Genomic DNA, 14,930 nt, shown 5'->3' with positions numbered 1-14,930 from the left:
GAGATTCAATTTTTAAACTTGAAAAACTACAAAATAGAATTTCAAATAAAATCGATTATCGATTATTAGAGAAAAAAAAATTGAAGTTTCATGTGAAAAGAATAATCCCTCTTATAGGAATCAATAAGAGACTTAAATAATTTATAAGATTATATCTTCCTCTCTCTCTCTTTTTCTCTGAAGAAGCCATATTTATCAAGATTGTCATTTCAATTTGGATTTTGTTCGTAGAGCGATTTTCAAATTGAGAAATTATTATTTTAAGTCTAATAGAATTTTTTTTTTTTTTTTCTGGAAAATTTTAATTTTATATAAAAGTATATATATATATATATAAACACCATCATTCGTTTGAGGGATATATAGAAGGGCTAAGGTAATTTCCTGTTTATTTCACGCTCGTCCTTACCCTTGATCTCTTTTCGAAGCAATGTAAGATTGTGTGAGAGATTACTTCTCTTTCACGTCGGGTCACTGATAAGCCACAAGAACTATGAAGATTTCTATCTTGACATGCGGTAAATCAATCGCTTTTTTGCGAGGGGAAAAAAATTACAGAATATATTTTATATAAACCATATCTTGGCAGAGGGAAAATAAAAATATTTAATTTTATTTTTATATAGAAAAACTAACAATTAATATACACTAAAACGTCAATCGAGAACACGTCAATCGAAAACAGAGCAAGGGAACACTTGAGGGGAAGTGGGGAAGCGGGTAGAATTTAGGTTATGACTGACGCCAAAGTCGTAATTGTGATTTTTAAATTTAAGGTGGATTCAGTGCCCCACTAGTGAAAATCCCCTAGATAAAATTCACATTGTTGCGCAAGGCACTTCATACGGCCCTGAGTGTTTTTATTTTCGAGCGATAAAAATCGCGTCAATCGAGAACAGCACTGCACATTCGTCTGTTCTCGATTGACGTTTTAGTGTATTATCCAATTGATAATTAAAATAATAATAAATATTATTTAAAAAAAAAAATAATATTTTACTGAAGTAAAAATTTCCACTAATTAAAATTTAGAAAATAAAAAAATTTCTCACGCGAAAAAAATAATTTTTCAATTAAATTATCGGTGATATTAATGCAATTTTATTTACTGATATCAAATCAATCAATCAAGCATTTATTATCATCTAAAATTTATTAAAAATAATTATAATCACACCAATCTCTGTCACAATTAAATTAATTAAATATAATTTAAAATATCTTTTTTTTTAAATTTAGAAAAATTAAACTCCAAACTATGAAAGATATAATAAACTTGAAATGAAAAAAAAAAGAATAATAATGTAAAAATTAATGACTTGTGTATGACTGCAAAAATTTTAATAACTGTTTGCGAGACAAAAATACAGTACATAAATCAAATTAAAATTAAATTAAAAAAAAAAGAAGGAAAATTCTTTCATGTACTACGTGTGTCACATTTTTTAATGACAAAAGTAAAAAATGTATATAAAAATTTAATTAATAATTCATTTAATTAAAAATCATTTATTTTATAAATTCAATGAAAAATCAAAATGTAATAGAATTGAAAATCATATTATATCTTTAAAATAATATTATTATTATTATTTTCATTATTCGTTAAATGTAAATTACAAAGTGAATATAACAATAATTTTAAATGAATGAGATCATTAAAATGGGCTATACTGAGGGAGAGTGAAGTTTAATTAAATTCATGAAAGTTGCGTTCATTTACAGACAGAGAGTGAGAGAGAGAGAGCAATGTAATTGTGACAGAAAAGATAAGCACGGCTGATGGAAAGCCGTGAAAAATAACGCTGATGCCCTTAATCAGTTTGTGCAATACCGATTAATACTTGTATCCTGTAAAAGCGCGCACGTTTTTGTCACGATCGATAGAAAACGACTTGCGTGGTCAGCAAATATTTTACTTCCATAATTTACACACATATACAAAAGATGCATATTATTTTATAAAATAAACTCAACAACCATTACTTCCGCATATATATCTCTTACAAGCTACTTATTACATCGCTAATTTACTTCAATTAAAATCAATTTAATTTAAAATCATATTTCCTCAAAAATAATACAAAAAATTTTCGAATTCAAGAAAAATTAAAGGGCGCATATTATTTTATAAACGTAATTAGTTAGAATTTTCATTTAAAAGAATTTTATTAGAAATTTTCATTTCTTGAATTAGGATTTGGCTGAATTTTTTTTTTTTTGTTTTCCCAATAGAATTACCGAATTACTATTTTACCTAATTTTTCTTTATCCGTAACTTTTTAATTAATTCTGATTCAAACGAATTTTATTTTTTTATTTAGCAAAATTCTCATGTAACAGAATTTGAAGTGATTCAAATTCAAAAACTTCCAAATTTACCGTATATCTTCATTATCCGAACTTTTTATTTTGCACGAATTTTCATTTGACCGAACAATAATTGGCAAAAAAAAATTACGGTCACAATTTTTAAATTAACTATAATCACAATTTTTTTTATTAATTTCTGATTTAAAAATCACGTCAAAAATCTTTTTGTCCATTTATTGTTTGTTCGTTCATTTGCAATTTCGGCTAAATAAAAATTCGAACAAATAGTTCGAATAGTTTCGGTAAATGGAAAAAAAAATTTAAAAATTCAAATCTAAAATTCTGCCAATAAATTAATAATTATATATTCTAATTATAAAATTTAAATTAAATAAAAAGTTACAGGTAAAAAATTCTATATATAAAAATTCGATATTTTTTCGAATTTTCAGTTAAGAAAAATTAAAAAAAAAGTCAATTAAACGCTATAATTTGGAAAGAATTAAAGAAAATTCTAACTATTCTAATTAAAGAATTTTCTTTAATTCTTTCCAAATTATAGCGTTTAATTGATTTTTTTTAATTTTTCTTAACTGAAAATTCGAAAAAATATCGAATTTTTTTAATTTGGAAAGAATTAAAGAAAATTCTAACTTAATGACCAAATGGAATAATAAAATACCTTAAAAAGGGAATCGTTATTAGATAATTAAAAATTGAATTAAAAAAAAGTGAACAATAATAAAAAAAGAATAATATAAATCCATCTGTATAATAAAAACGAGAATAACTTAACGAGTATAAAGAAAATTTAAAAAGGGATAATGAATCTTGAAGAAAACGACTTGACCATTTTGTACCACTGAATGGAATGATATAATTAGGGAAATAAATATACTAGAGAGAGAGAAAGTAATAATTTTCATTCTCCTTGTTAATAAATTAGTTCCAATAGGAAATTTTCCAAATGAGAAGATGGGTAATAAAAAGAAGATTTATTTATTTCATAAGGAAAGTTTAAAGACACCTCGCGTGTCCTCCTCGTTAACCAACGCTCTTCTATAAAGATCGCTTATTTCATTTCATGCGAGTGGGAAAATAAATTTGCAATACGAACTTGACACATGGCTTCATTTGCTTTTCTAGATACGAAAGTAAAGTTTCAGAATATGCAAAGGAATGTTTTCCTGAGAGGGGATTGACAAATCATTGCTTGGTGTTTCTCTCTCTCTCTCTTTCTAGATTCTTGGCACTTTAGCAAACTTCTCAAGGAAAAGAGACTCCGTCTCGCTACTAAGTTTGTAAAATCATCTCGCTCTCTTTCTCACTATACACATCTCTGTCCTGTCGACGTGCAGACATTAACATAATAATTTTCATACTTTTCTTCGCGACAATATAACGTGCACAATTTTTTAAATGTGAAATAACTTTCCATCAGAATAAAAATGATTATTTTGAAAAAAAAAATATTTTAAAAATTTGCAAAGAAAATTATTTAAAATTGAGGAAACGATTTTAAAATATGTAATAAGCTCAAGTTCTTCTTGACAAAATGTCGAGTTTTCATTTTTCAAATCCTCTAAAACAACCGCGGAATTGGAGGGCACAATAAAATAATTAAGTACTACCCGCGAGTACTAGACTCCTTTCGTTTAATTGCTCGTCATACAGTTTTCAAGTACACTTTCCATGCGCGCGGTGCACAGTATATATATTCTTTCACAAACCCTCTCTCTCTCTCTCTCGGTCCCTCTTCCTTCATTTTCAGATTGTAACTTAATTAAAAAGCATTCAATATCACGAGCGCAATTTATCCACTAAATCAACTCCTTTTAACTAATATAATACAAACATTACACGCACATAATTTTTGTTATACAAAAACACTTTAGAGAGATTTTTTTTTTTTTATTTTCTAAAAGAAGATTTTATATCTGTTTCTATTTTTTTCTCATTTATTTGAAAATTTACGAACGCGTAATAAAATTCTCAAGTTGTTACATTTTTATATGCTGCATTAAAATCCCCCCCCCCCTCCTCCTTTCTGCAAATTAGTTTATAGAATTCTATTATTTTTTTTCGCAATTATAGTCTCAAAAACTCATTTCAACAAAATAGGAAAAAAAAGAAAAAAAAAAAAATTATAGTGTAAGGAAGTGACCCAGTTTAAGCAATTTTTTTTCACATATATAAAAAAAAAAGAGGGGATAGGGGGGAATATGAAGCGCGTCGATCTTGGAAATGAGGTCGACACGTTCTAAACTAAAGCCATCATATCATTAGGTAAGACGAGCTTTTTTCGCTATAAAAAAAGAATTTAATTTCTATTTTATTTTTAACTAAATATTTGTATACGCAAATTCAAATTGCTTTGAAATATTTATCTTGAAATTTCGTTAATAGTAAAACGGGTGTGTTATGTATCGTGTGCGCTTCATTAGGTTGGCACACGACCTTTTCGTGCAATGTGCAAACTTAAGAACACTTAAGTTCATAATGCTCCAATGCTACCAATCTCCCTTGGGTCTTTTCTCGACGCTATCGCTAGAGAGAGAAAGAGAGAGAGAGAGAGAAAGCATCTCTCTGATGCTTATATGCATAACGCCATGATATTATGGGTCATTACCATCGTAAGCGTAACCTTCCAATGTAAATGTAGTCAAGTCAAAGAGTTGAAACGCATATTCTAAATTCTACATCGCATATCAAATGCGAGAGAAAATTTGTTTTCAGATTCATTTCAATTTGATATCTAAAATCCCGCATCATAAATTTTTTTTTAGCACCATCCAATTTTTAAACTGACAAAAAAAAAATTTATTTTATTCACGTAATCAATTATTTTACATCAAATAAATATTTATTCGTATTAATTAAATAATTATTTTGCACCAAATAAATATTTATCTGAATTAAATAATTATTTTGCATCAAATAAATATTTATTCGTATTAATTAAATATTATTTGAGCCAATTAAACGGTATTTGATTCAAATACAAAAATTGTTATTATTTAATTCAAATAAAAATTATTTTGTTGAAGTAAATATTTATTTGGTTCAAGTAAATATTTATTTGGCTCAAGTAAATATTTATTTGCCTCAAGTAAATATTTATTTGGCTCTAGTAAACATTTATTTAATAATACGCACGTAACTGATTAAAAAAAAAAAACTTTTCAGAGTCCCCTTAAATTTTTCTATAATAAAACACTAAAATAAAAAAATAAAATTTTCTTTTCCAAATCACGGAAATTGAAAAATTATAAAATCATTTAAATCGCTGACCGAGAGAAAAAAATAGAGAGCGAGAAGCATATAAAATCCAATTTTACAGCCACTTTTAATGTTTAATGTCGCAATGCAAAAAAAAATCCCCGAATTAGAAAAAAAAGAGACTAAAATAAAAAATAGATTCTTCATTGAATCATAAAATATTTACGCGCTTTTGTTATCTTTTAATGGATATTTAATCTAAAGTGATTATAGATCAATAAAATTTTCATATATGTAAATGTATATAAAAAAAATTTTTTTAAATTCTTGAGTAAAAACTCACCTTAGCGAAGTCAATTTTCAGTGTACAGCATCCTGAATATATGTCGGCCCCATGAAGTGTTTCTTTCGCTCTCGTCGCTGACTCCACTGAATCGAACGTAATATCATAGCTAACAGTTAAGGAATATACAATTTTTTTTACCTAATAAAACAAAAAAGATACAATTAACTAAAAACCAAAAAAAAAAAAACAAAAAAAAAATGAAAACAAAAACAAAAAATAATAAAAAAAATAGATAATAAAAATAATTAAATAAAAAACCAGAAGTTATTGTCTACCTAAAAATATTTAACCGATGATAAAATCGAATTATTAAAACTCACGCCCTGGGTCATACACGCGGACCAGTTTTGTATATAAAAATATAAATTGTAAATCAGTGAATGGTTTTGAATTGAATTTCGTTATTTAAAATTCCGCTTACTCTCGCGCCAGAGGTTATTTTTCTTTTCACTTTGAATAAAAATAAAATGAAAACAAAAAAAAAAAAAACATGATGTTATCAAAAAGGCAAGTTTTTTGACATTAAAAATGTGCTAAGCGTAAATGAACGAGGTCAAAACGAAAAAAAAAAAAAAGTATATAAAAGCCATCTTGTTTCAGCCACTGCTTCATTAGTGAATCGTTCCCGTTAAAGTCTCGCAGAGTCTTTGAAGCTCTTTTTTGTCAACTTTTATATATATATATATGAACTTTCCCCTAATCATTCTTGACTCTATTTACACGCGGAAAAATTTATATACAAACAAAATCCCCAGGTGCATTGTTTTACGTGACAGTTTAATTAAGTATTGTAAAGGATATTCAACCATGGCCTGGACGCCATTTTTCTTGAAGATAACGATGCGTTGAACTTGTCCGCTAGATGTACTAATTGTGTGTAATACCTCCTGAAACAGAGTAAAAAAAAAAAGAAGACGTTACTAAATAATTCCAAAAAAATTTCAATCACTACAAAATTAAATTCTTTAAATAATAATAATCATAATTGATTAGGGAAAAATTTACAATGAAATAATAAAAAAAAATACCATTAAATCAACTCTTAAAATATTAACGTAAATTCCAAATAAAAAAACTCATTTCTGACAATGTAAATTACGTTCAATATTCAAAAGGCACTTTAAAAAAATATATATCCGGATTATCATTGAGGATTTACTGGACGTTAATAAATTCGTATCAGTATTAGTAAAACGGTAAACGTTGGATTGTATACATAATAATCCGTAAATAAATAACTACTCTTTCATAATGTAAACGGGCAAAATGTTCAAATGAATAATTTCTCGTTATCAAGGATTAATTTGCAAAAAAAACATTAAAAATAAATTTAAAATATATTTTCAAAATTAAAAAGAAAAAAAGAAGTAATAATAATTATTGAAATCGTTTAACGCCATCAGGTGTATATGTTTACCTGTAGCTAGTGCCCAACTACTAGTTTTTAGTTGAGAGAAATCTTGCTAGAATGCACGAGTGATGACACAGTGTGGCTTCATGCCAAAATTGCTTTTAGGCTTTGACTGAATTTCGAGACTTGTGTCTTTCGTTCCAGCTGTTTCGCGAAACCGAAAACGTTCTTTTTATGCAATTCGAGTAAACGGATAAACATAGATCCAATAAAGCAGCTGTCGAAATTATTCAAAGCGTCATTTCCTTTTGGTTCAACAATCTTATTATTTTACCTTTTATTATATTCTCAGTTTTTTTCTCATATCACCTAATTAAAAATAGCATATTTCTTGAAATTCATATCGAAATTTTTCAAAGTAAATTTATATATTAAATTTTTGATTTCCATATCGTAAATTTTTAATTCAATTTTCGCTTCACTAAATTTTCACATGTCTCATTATAATTTAGTCAAATTTGCATTTGGCGGAACTAAACATGTCATGTGGCAAATTTATTCATCGAGTCACGAATCTATGAACTGTTGATAAAGTAGAATGGCGGGAAATTTGAATTTATAGAAAAAAAAAGAAGTCTTATAGACATTTCTAATGAACTGAATTTTTTAAATGACATTTCAACTTTTGAATTACGTACCGTAAATTAAAATGCCGACGAACCATTAAATTGGAATGAAATCGAAATGACAAAGCAAAGCAATTGAGGTCAAACGTTTTTGCCCCTAAAATCAATAAAAAAAAAAAAAGCAGTAATTTGTGGAGAAAAAGTCTCCCTTTGATAAATATACAATTTTAGAGTTGTTAATCTAAATTCCAAAAACTAAATTTCCCAAATCTAATGAAGAGTAACTCTTGAGAAAACTCTTTTATTTAAAACTAATTTCCAAAGCAATTTAAAGGAGTTATGGTGGTGTTAATGCCTTGTTACATTCCAAGAGAAGGAGAGAGAGAGAAAGAGAGGATGAGGCAAACTGTGGCTAGTTCGCTAAATCGAATTGATCTTCCTCAAGGTTGTCTAGTTTCATTATTGAGTAGAACCAAAGCAATATTTTCTGAGGCAATCTCGTCTTAATCTCATTTGCCAGCGGTCTCTGCGTGAAAAAGATATGAACTAACGCAATTACATGGTTCAACAACAAATGTTTTTCTAGGTCTTGTTCTAAGAACAATGTGGCTTTAGTGCAAAAGGAGAAAACATTCTGCCTATTTCCCTTAGGAGCAATTCCATACTTGGAACCTTGGTGCATCCCACATGTTTCTCTTCAACACAAATACAGACTGCACTTGTACATCTGCATGCAGTAAATTGAACTACTATGCATGAAAAGGGCATTAGGAAAATGAAAATTTTCCATTTATTATTCATATATGGAATTTGAAATGGAGACAACAAAAGTTAATTCAACCGAAAAGTTGCTTTCAATTTATGATGATGATGTTAATTATACAGTGAGAGAGAGAGAGAGTGAGGTGACAAAATATATTAATAATCCACTTTGTGTTGTACAAACTACGTGTATAAATTATGTCTCTTATTTTCGGTTGTAACATTTGACTTTTCATGAATAAATTAATAGTTGATGTTGTGCACAATTGCATTTTCTTGTTTTCTCGCTTTCTCTCTGGATCTTTTATCTTTTCTAAAATGCGGTGGTTGTGCAAAAAAGGAAGAAAAAAAAAATTGCCTCCTATGGGTAATCCGATTGAGGTCATACTTCATTGGAGCGTCGCATGGTGGCTTTAAGCGTGGGCTCCTCTTCTCTCTCTCTCTCTCGAATCCCAACGCTGACCTGCCTTATACACATCAGTTTCAGCTGTGTGGCATAAAGTCAGTCCTAACTTTAGCTCTGGCGTTAAGTCTCTATTTGCACATGTTTACTTCGTCTGCTGCTGCGAGAAAGCCTGCTTTGTTACTTAACGTAACTTTATTTGCTCGACTACCAACTTATTGCTGTACATACACAACACACAGAATTGTTTGTGCCCACCACAAAACCAACTAGAATTTTCACCAAAGATACAACATTGAAATAGGAGTAAGACATGAAACTACAACAACATTCTTATGATAAAAATTAAAAATAAATTTTTAAAAATATAAAATTTTATAACAGTATAAATATTCCCTTAATGTGGAATAATTTAAAAGAACTTTTGAAGATAAAATTATTAACTGAAGATAGCAATAGATCTTAGAGGCACTGAGAAGGATATGAATTGTATCATTAACAATATAAATTGTACCATTAACAATATGGATTGTACCATTTAGAATATACCATTTGCAACATACATTTTACTCTCCGCATCTATAATTTACAATTGTTTGAAACACAGATTTTATTCTAAGAAATAAAATTGTCAATGACTTTAACTTATCAAACTGGATATTTTAGAGAAGAACAATATGTAACAAATTTTTAGTCAAAAATTCGAATTTCACTTTAACCCTTATATACGATAAAATATAACATCGATCGATATACGCGCCTTTTGCCAAGCTTAATATATTTTGATCTCAGTCCTCTTGTACAGGGTAGAAGGCTATTTACATGGGAGAATAATCAATTGCGTTTTGCATAACTTCCATTCGTTAACTCGAGTTCGATGAACTATGATTCTACCTTGGCTGAAATTCAATATCAATTACAAAAATATCATGGCAAACAAACAAAATATCATATATACATTGTTAACCAATCCTCACTAATCTTATCACATTTCACATATAAAGAAGATTATCCTGATTGTGTAAATTCAATTTTTGTTTAATATTCAAATAATTCATAAATAAAAAAATTTAAACTGAATTGAATGAAAAACAATTTTTAAACAGTAAAATAAATCTATTTCTGCTTTTCAACTCTGGTGAATGAACTCTAAATGCATTTTCAAATTCTCATTTTCTTTTATAGAAACTAATTGAAAAACATTTTTTTCGATGTTAAAAAAAGATAATATTCTTTTTCTGTTATAAAGAACAAATTCTTATTTTTGCGGTTCATTTATAGAAAGCGAAAATTTCATTATCTCAAAACATAAAATGCTTGAAATTCTTTATATATATTTATAGCATACTAAAAATGTATACATAAAGGTGTAGTTATTTCGAAAAAAAAAATGTTCACGTTATTTTGAGGCGACAAAAAAAAATGTTGTGGTTGATAAAAGAAAACTAGGTTAATACCTCGTATTTATGATCATCAATCAAAATTTAAGTGACACTCCCTAGAGGGCTGTCAAGATTGGTCAAATCTATCTCTTGAGTATCCTAGACCCTTGACCATAAATGTCATTAAAGTCAGGGAATTACTTAAGGTGTAGCTTGAGTTAATTTTAATCAACTAACTTAATTAGCACTATTTCAGAAAAAAAGAAAGAAGTAAATAAAACTTAAATTATAATTCAAGATTTATTAATAATTATTAATAATGTATTATTTATATTTAATAATTTTTTTTTTATAATTATTAATAGTTTATTTATATTTATTTCATATTGTTAATATTTCATTGACATTGAGTTGTAATTTAATAAGAAAAAACACTTTAAATTGAAAATTTTTGGATATAACGCTTTCACATATATATCTACCTTACCGACTGATGGTAAATCAGAATTTTGAAAAAAGAAAATATTAAAAATTACCGATACAGAAATCTACTTTACCGACTGATGGTAAAACAAAATTTTGGAAAAAGAAAATATAAAAGTTACCGACACAGAAATCTACCTTACCAACTGATGGTAAAACAATTTTTTAAAAATCTAAAATCACCGCCATTATAACCATCAGTCGGTAAGGTAGATTTCTGTGTCGGTAATTTTATATTTTCATTTCTCAAAAAATTGTTTTGCCATCAGTCGGTAAGGTAGATTTCTGTGTCGGTAATTTTTTTATATTTTCTTTTTTCAAAATTCTGTTTTACCATCAGCCGGTAAATTAGATTTCTGTGTCGGTAATTTTTTTTATTGATGATCGTGTAACTTTACTACTAGTACTTTACTACCTTGAATTTTTAAAAGCTACGATTGTTTCAAATAGAGTTATAAAAATTAATAGCGCAATTATAGTTGCAATATAGATACATATTGCAATATACTTTTTGTTTGAAACGATCAATAGCTACTTTTTATAAATAATATAACTTAAATGACCAGCTTGAAATTGTATGAAAAATATTTACAGAGTTATTTGTTAGAATTTGTACATATAACCTCAGTATGAATAATTTTGATGAAAGAGAGCAGAACTATATATCAGGTGAAAAATGATAGTTGAACTATGTGAAATGTTAAGTTGACACATTATTTCAAAAGGAAATATCTTGGTATACATTTCATATGTCTTATATGAAGACAACAATATATAACATCGAAGAGTATGTGAGAGTGCATAATATTCTGTCAAGTATATATACATATATATATACAACTTGCGCTTATCTGAAGAGTACCCAGAGAGATTTTAGAGTGACATTATCTTTATCACTGCCAGAAATCGTATATATATATATATATGCAACGACCTCATCATACTAAATACATGCTAGTTTTCCTACTTTCGTGTTTTTTGCGATCGCGAGTGACATGAATACGCGAAGCTTCTTTTTTTTTTTTTCTTCCTTCTTTTCTTTTGTCGTAAAGACTAAAGAGTGTAATCGATTATCACGAGGTTGGCTTCTTCCACGCGATATTTTATAGCTTAGACTTTTAAGTTTAATTTACTAATTTTACCAATTTAAAAAAAAAAACTTCTTTTTTCAATATAATTACAAGGCAAATATTATTTTCTTATACACCAATGCGGGGAGAGAATAAAATCTAATCAGGTCTGATTTTTCAAGTCAGTGATTAAATTTTCTTCGATCAAGAAAATACGTTTCCCTATTCGATATCTCTAATTATTTGATTCGAATGAATGAGATTTTATTAACTTACAACTCAAATTTTATTACTCAACGTAGAAAAACTCATTTTATCAATTTTTTTTTCATATATCGAATTTCCCAACTTTTTCATCTATAGAAAGAGAGAGAGAAAGTAAATAGTTTTATGTATAATGAAGATCGAAGCTTTATTGTAAAGTTTAAAAAAACTTTCTTCCCACGAGGACTCTCAACTATTACACTAAAAATTTGAAAAAAGTTTACCCGCGCGCGCACTGACTTTCAATTTTTTTTCCAACTATACACAAAAAGCTTGTAATTTTACAAAATTTAAACTAAAATTATTTTTAAAACCCCTTTTTTTCGTGAATCTCGGTCAAGGATTAAAAAATTCATTTCTGAAAATTAAGCTAAGTGCAAAAATCTCAAGGAAACAGCATTCTATCGACATCTATTTACTATTGGATTCACGTACGGTCGAAATCACGACTTTCCACTCGAGTTTGCTTAAACTTTTTCTCTTTTTTTTTTCTTTCTTTCTATCCAACAGTGAGTGGAAACTCTAGTATTGGTAATTTAACGCTAAGGGAAATAGGTCTGGGAGTAGGTACTTTATACTTTTCGTTAATCCGAATTCAAGCACCACTCGGTTTAAGGTTTTCTCTCTCGATCTCATTCAGGCTTAACAAATCGACTCACACGAGAATAGGTTTTCATAAACCGCGCGCGCGTTGCCTTTATTTCCAATGTATATATATATATATATATATATATATATATATATATAATATATTTAAAGTCAAAAATTTTATTTAGCACAAATAAAATTTTTACGAATACAAATTTAGAGAGTAAATTAAAGAAAGTTTTGTTTTAAAACGAGTCAGAAATTACCATTGTTTGAAACTATGATTTTTTTTAAAACTAAATCGTTAGAAATTAAAATTGTTTTTAAAAAATTGTTCTACTTTTTTCCTACGTGAAACGAATTTATAACTGAATAATTTTTTTTTTTACATAGATTTCCAGAGAAAAAAAAATTCGATTTCTTTTTATTATTCGTGAAACAAAAATTTTCTTTTGTGAATTGAGTGAAAATCAATTAAGTATTATGTGATGTTGGAAATAGAGTTTTCTTTAGTGAATTTCTGCTTTTGAGAACAAGTCCAAAGCACATTCAATAGAACGCTAATTTAATTAAGGTGTCTATATACGTGCTGCATTTCTTTTCAACTCAATAAAACAAAAGTTCAAACAAGAAAAGATTTAGTTAATCTCAAAACTCGTTTTCGCAATGGTTAAACGTTATTTTAGCTTCTATTATATACATTTCTCATAAATCAACAATATGACAAATGTTTGTCATTTTTTTTTCCCCCGTTCTCCAAAGTAAAATAATGTTTAATTAATTTGTAGAAATTTTCTTTAAAATGTTTTCTGATATGAAAATTAAAAAAAAAAAAAAGAATTTAAAAAAGCTGTCGCGAATAATACTCATTATTTAATATATAGTAGAGATATGAAACTTGGTGAGCGTGCAGAATGTTGGACTACTATCATTTCATAACTTAAATCTTGTTTTATTTTTCGGGGGAAAAATTTTTATTGCAAACAGTGGCTTGATTTGCCGCTTTCACGCGGTCCCGTATATTGGTAATATCATATACCATGTTTCCGCTTGGGTGTCACGTGCGACGGCAAATTCGTAGCGAGGTAATAAAGCCTCAGAATAAATTAAAATTCTCCGCGTAAAACCGGTGTACGAATACATCCTGCACGTATTTCGCTGACGATATCCGTCTCCACATTGAATTAATTGCGTGTTGTCTATAAATCTCAGTATATTCAAAAAAAAAAAAAAAAAATGTGCCGTATCATAATCCACCTTAATCGTAATAACAATATAAAAAATCAACACTGGATAAACAAGGTTTAAAAACGTACATTTAAAAAAAAAAAGAAATAAAAAATTGAAAAATAAAATTTTGCTTAACAATGGTATAGTTTAAAAATGATAGTTTCGCGATGATAAATTCAATGGCTTTTTCAAAAACAAAAACTTTTTTTTATATCAAACAAATAATAATACTTGTTCTCTTTCAAAATCAATTGCACGTGAATCTATATCAATTTTTTTTTTATAAATGTGTTTACAGCTCTTTGGCACATCAAAACAACGATGCAAAATTGAAGACTTGTCAAAGTTCATATAATTTTACATGAATTGATACGCTTGTGATATATAAATGAAGTAATTGGATCCGCGAATAAATTTTATTGAACGTAAATAATCCACTATATTAATTTTACTATAAAATTGTGATTTATTTTTTCAACTCGTGCTAAAAATAAATGAATAAAAAATATATATTTCTCGACAATATCATTTTTATTAAATCAATCGAATTAATTATAAAATATTGGAAAGAAAAAATTTTAAGATATTATTTCTTTTACGAGATATAATAAAGAACTGATAAAAACTACTAAAAATTCTATAGAATCCTATAACAATGTTGTAAAGAATAGCTTGAGAAGAAATACAACCTTAAAAAAAAAAAGAATGAAAAAAAGAAAGGAACCCAAAGAACTTTGGATCAATAGTGAAACAATAGAGTATATAAATCCAAGAAACTCAAAGATAATGAAAAGATTTTCTATTCCAGGGGTTTAATTATTATCAAGGGAATATTAATTATAGAATCGTTAGCGTTTTGTCAAAAATTATTTGACATTTTTTTTTTTTTCTCA

At 27.5% G+C, this 14,930-nt stretch overlaps 2 protein-coding genes across 5 annotated transcripts in view; one reads left to right on the top strand and one right to left on the bottom strand.

Moving 5' to 3' along the window:
- Positions 1-14,930, top strand: part of LOC127291026 (39S ribosomal protein L34, mitochondrial) — a 456,612-nt gene that overhangs the window by 151,333 nt on the left and 290,349 nt on the right. The gene's annotated exons all lie outside the window — the stretch shown is intronic.
- LOC127291016 (heterogeneous nuclear ribonucleoprotein L) overlaps positions 1-14,930 on the bottom strand; it is an 83,425-nt gene that overhangs the window by 43,807 nt on the left and 24,688 nt on the right. For all 3 annotated transcript variants that reach the window (XM_051319899.1, XM_051319900.1, XM_051319901.1), the window contains exons 4-5: positions 6,680-6,765; positions 5,876-5,972 (exon numbers count right to left, since the gene is read on the bottom strand). In XM_051319899.1, coding sequence (XP_051175856.1) covers positions 5,876-5,972; positions 6,680-6,765 — 183 coding nt within the window. The remainder of the gene's footprint in view (positions 1-5,875; positions 5,973-6,679; positions 6,766-14,930) is intronic.

Source organism: Leptopilina boulardi, unplaced genomic scaffold (genome assembly GCF_019393585.1).
Source record: "Leptopilina boulardi isolate dan_hultmark-lab unplaced genomic scaffold, ZJU_Lbou_2.1 LbouV2_123, whole genome shotgun sequence".
Taxonomy (NCBI): Eukaryota; Metazoa; Arthropoda; class Insecta; order Hymenoptera; family Figitidae; genus Leptopilina; species Leptopilina boulardi.
Note: the sequence above shows the minus strand (reverse complement) of the source record. Positions and strands in the feature narration are given on the sequence as shown.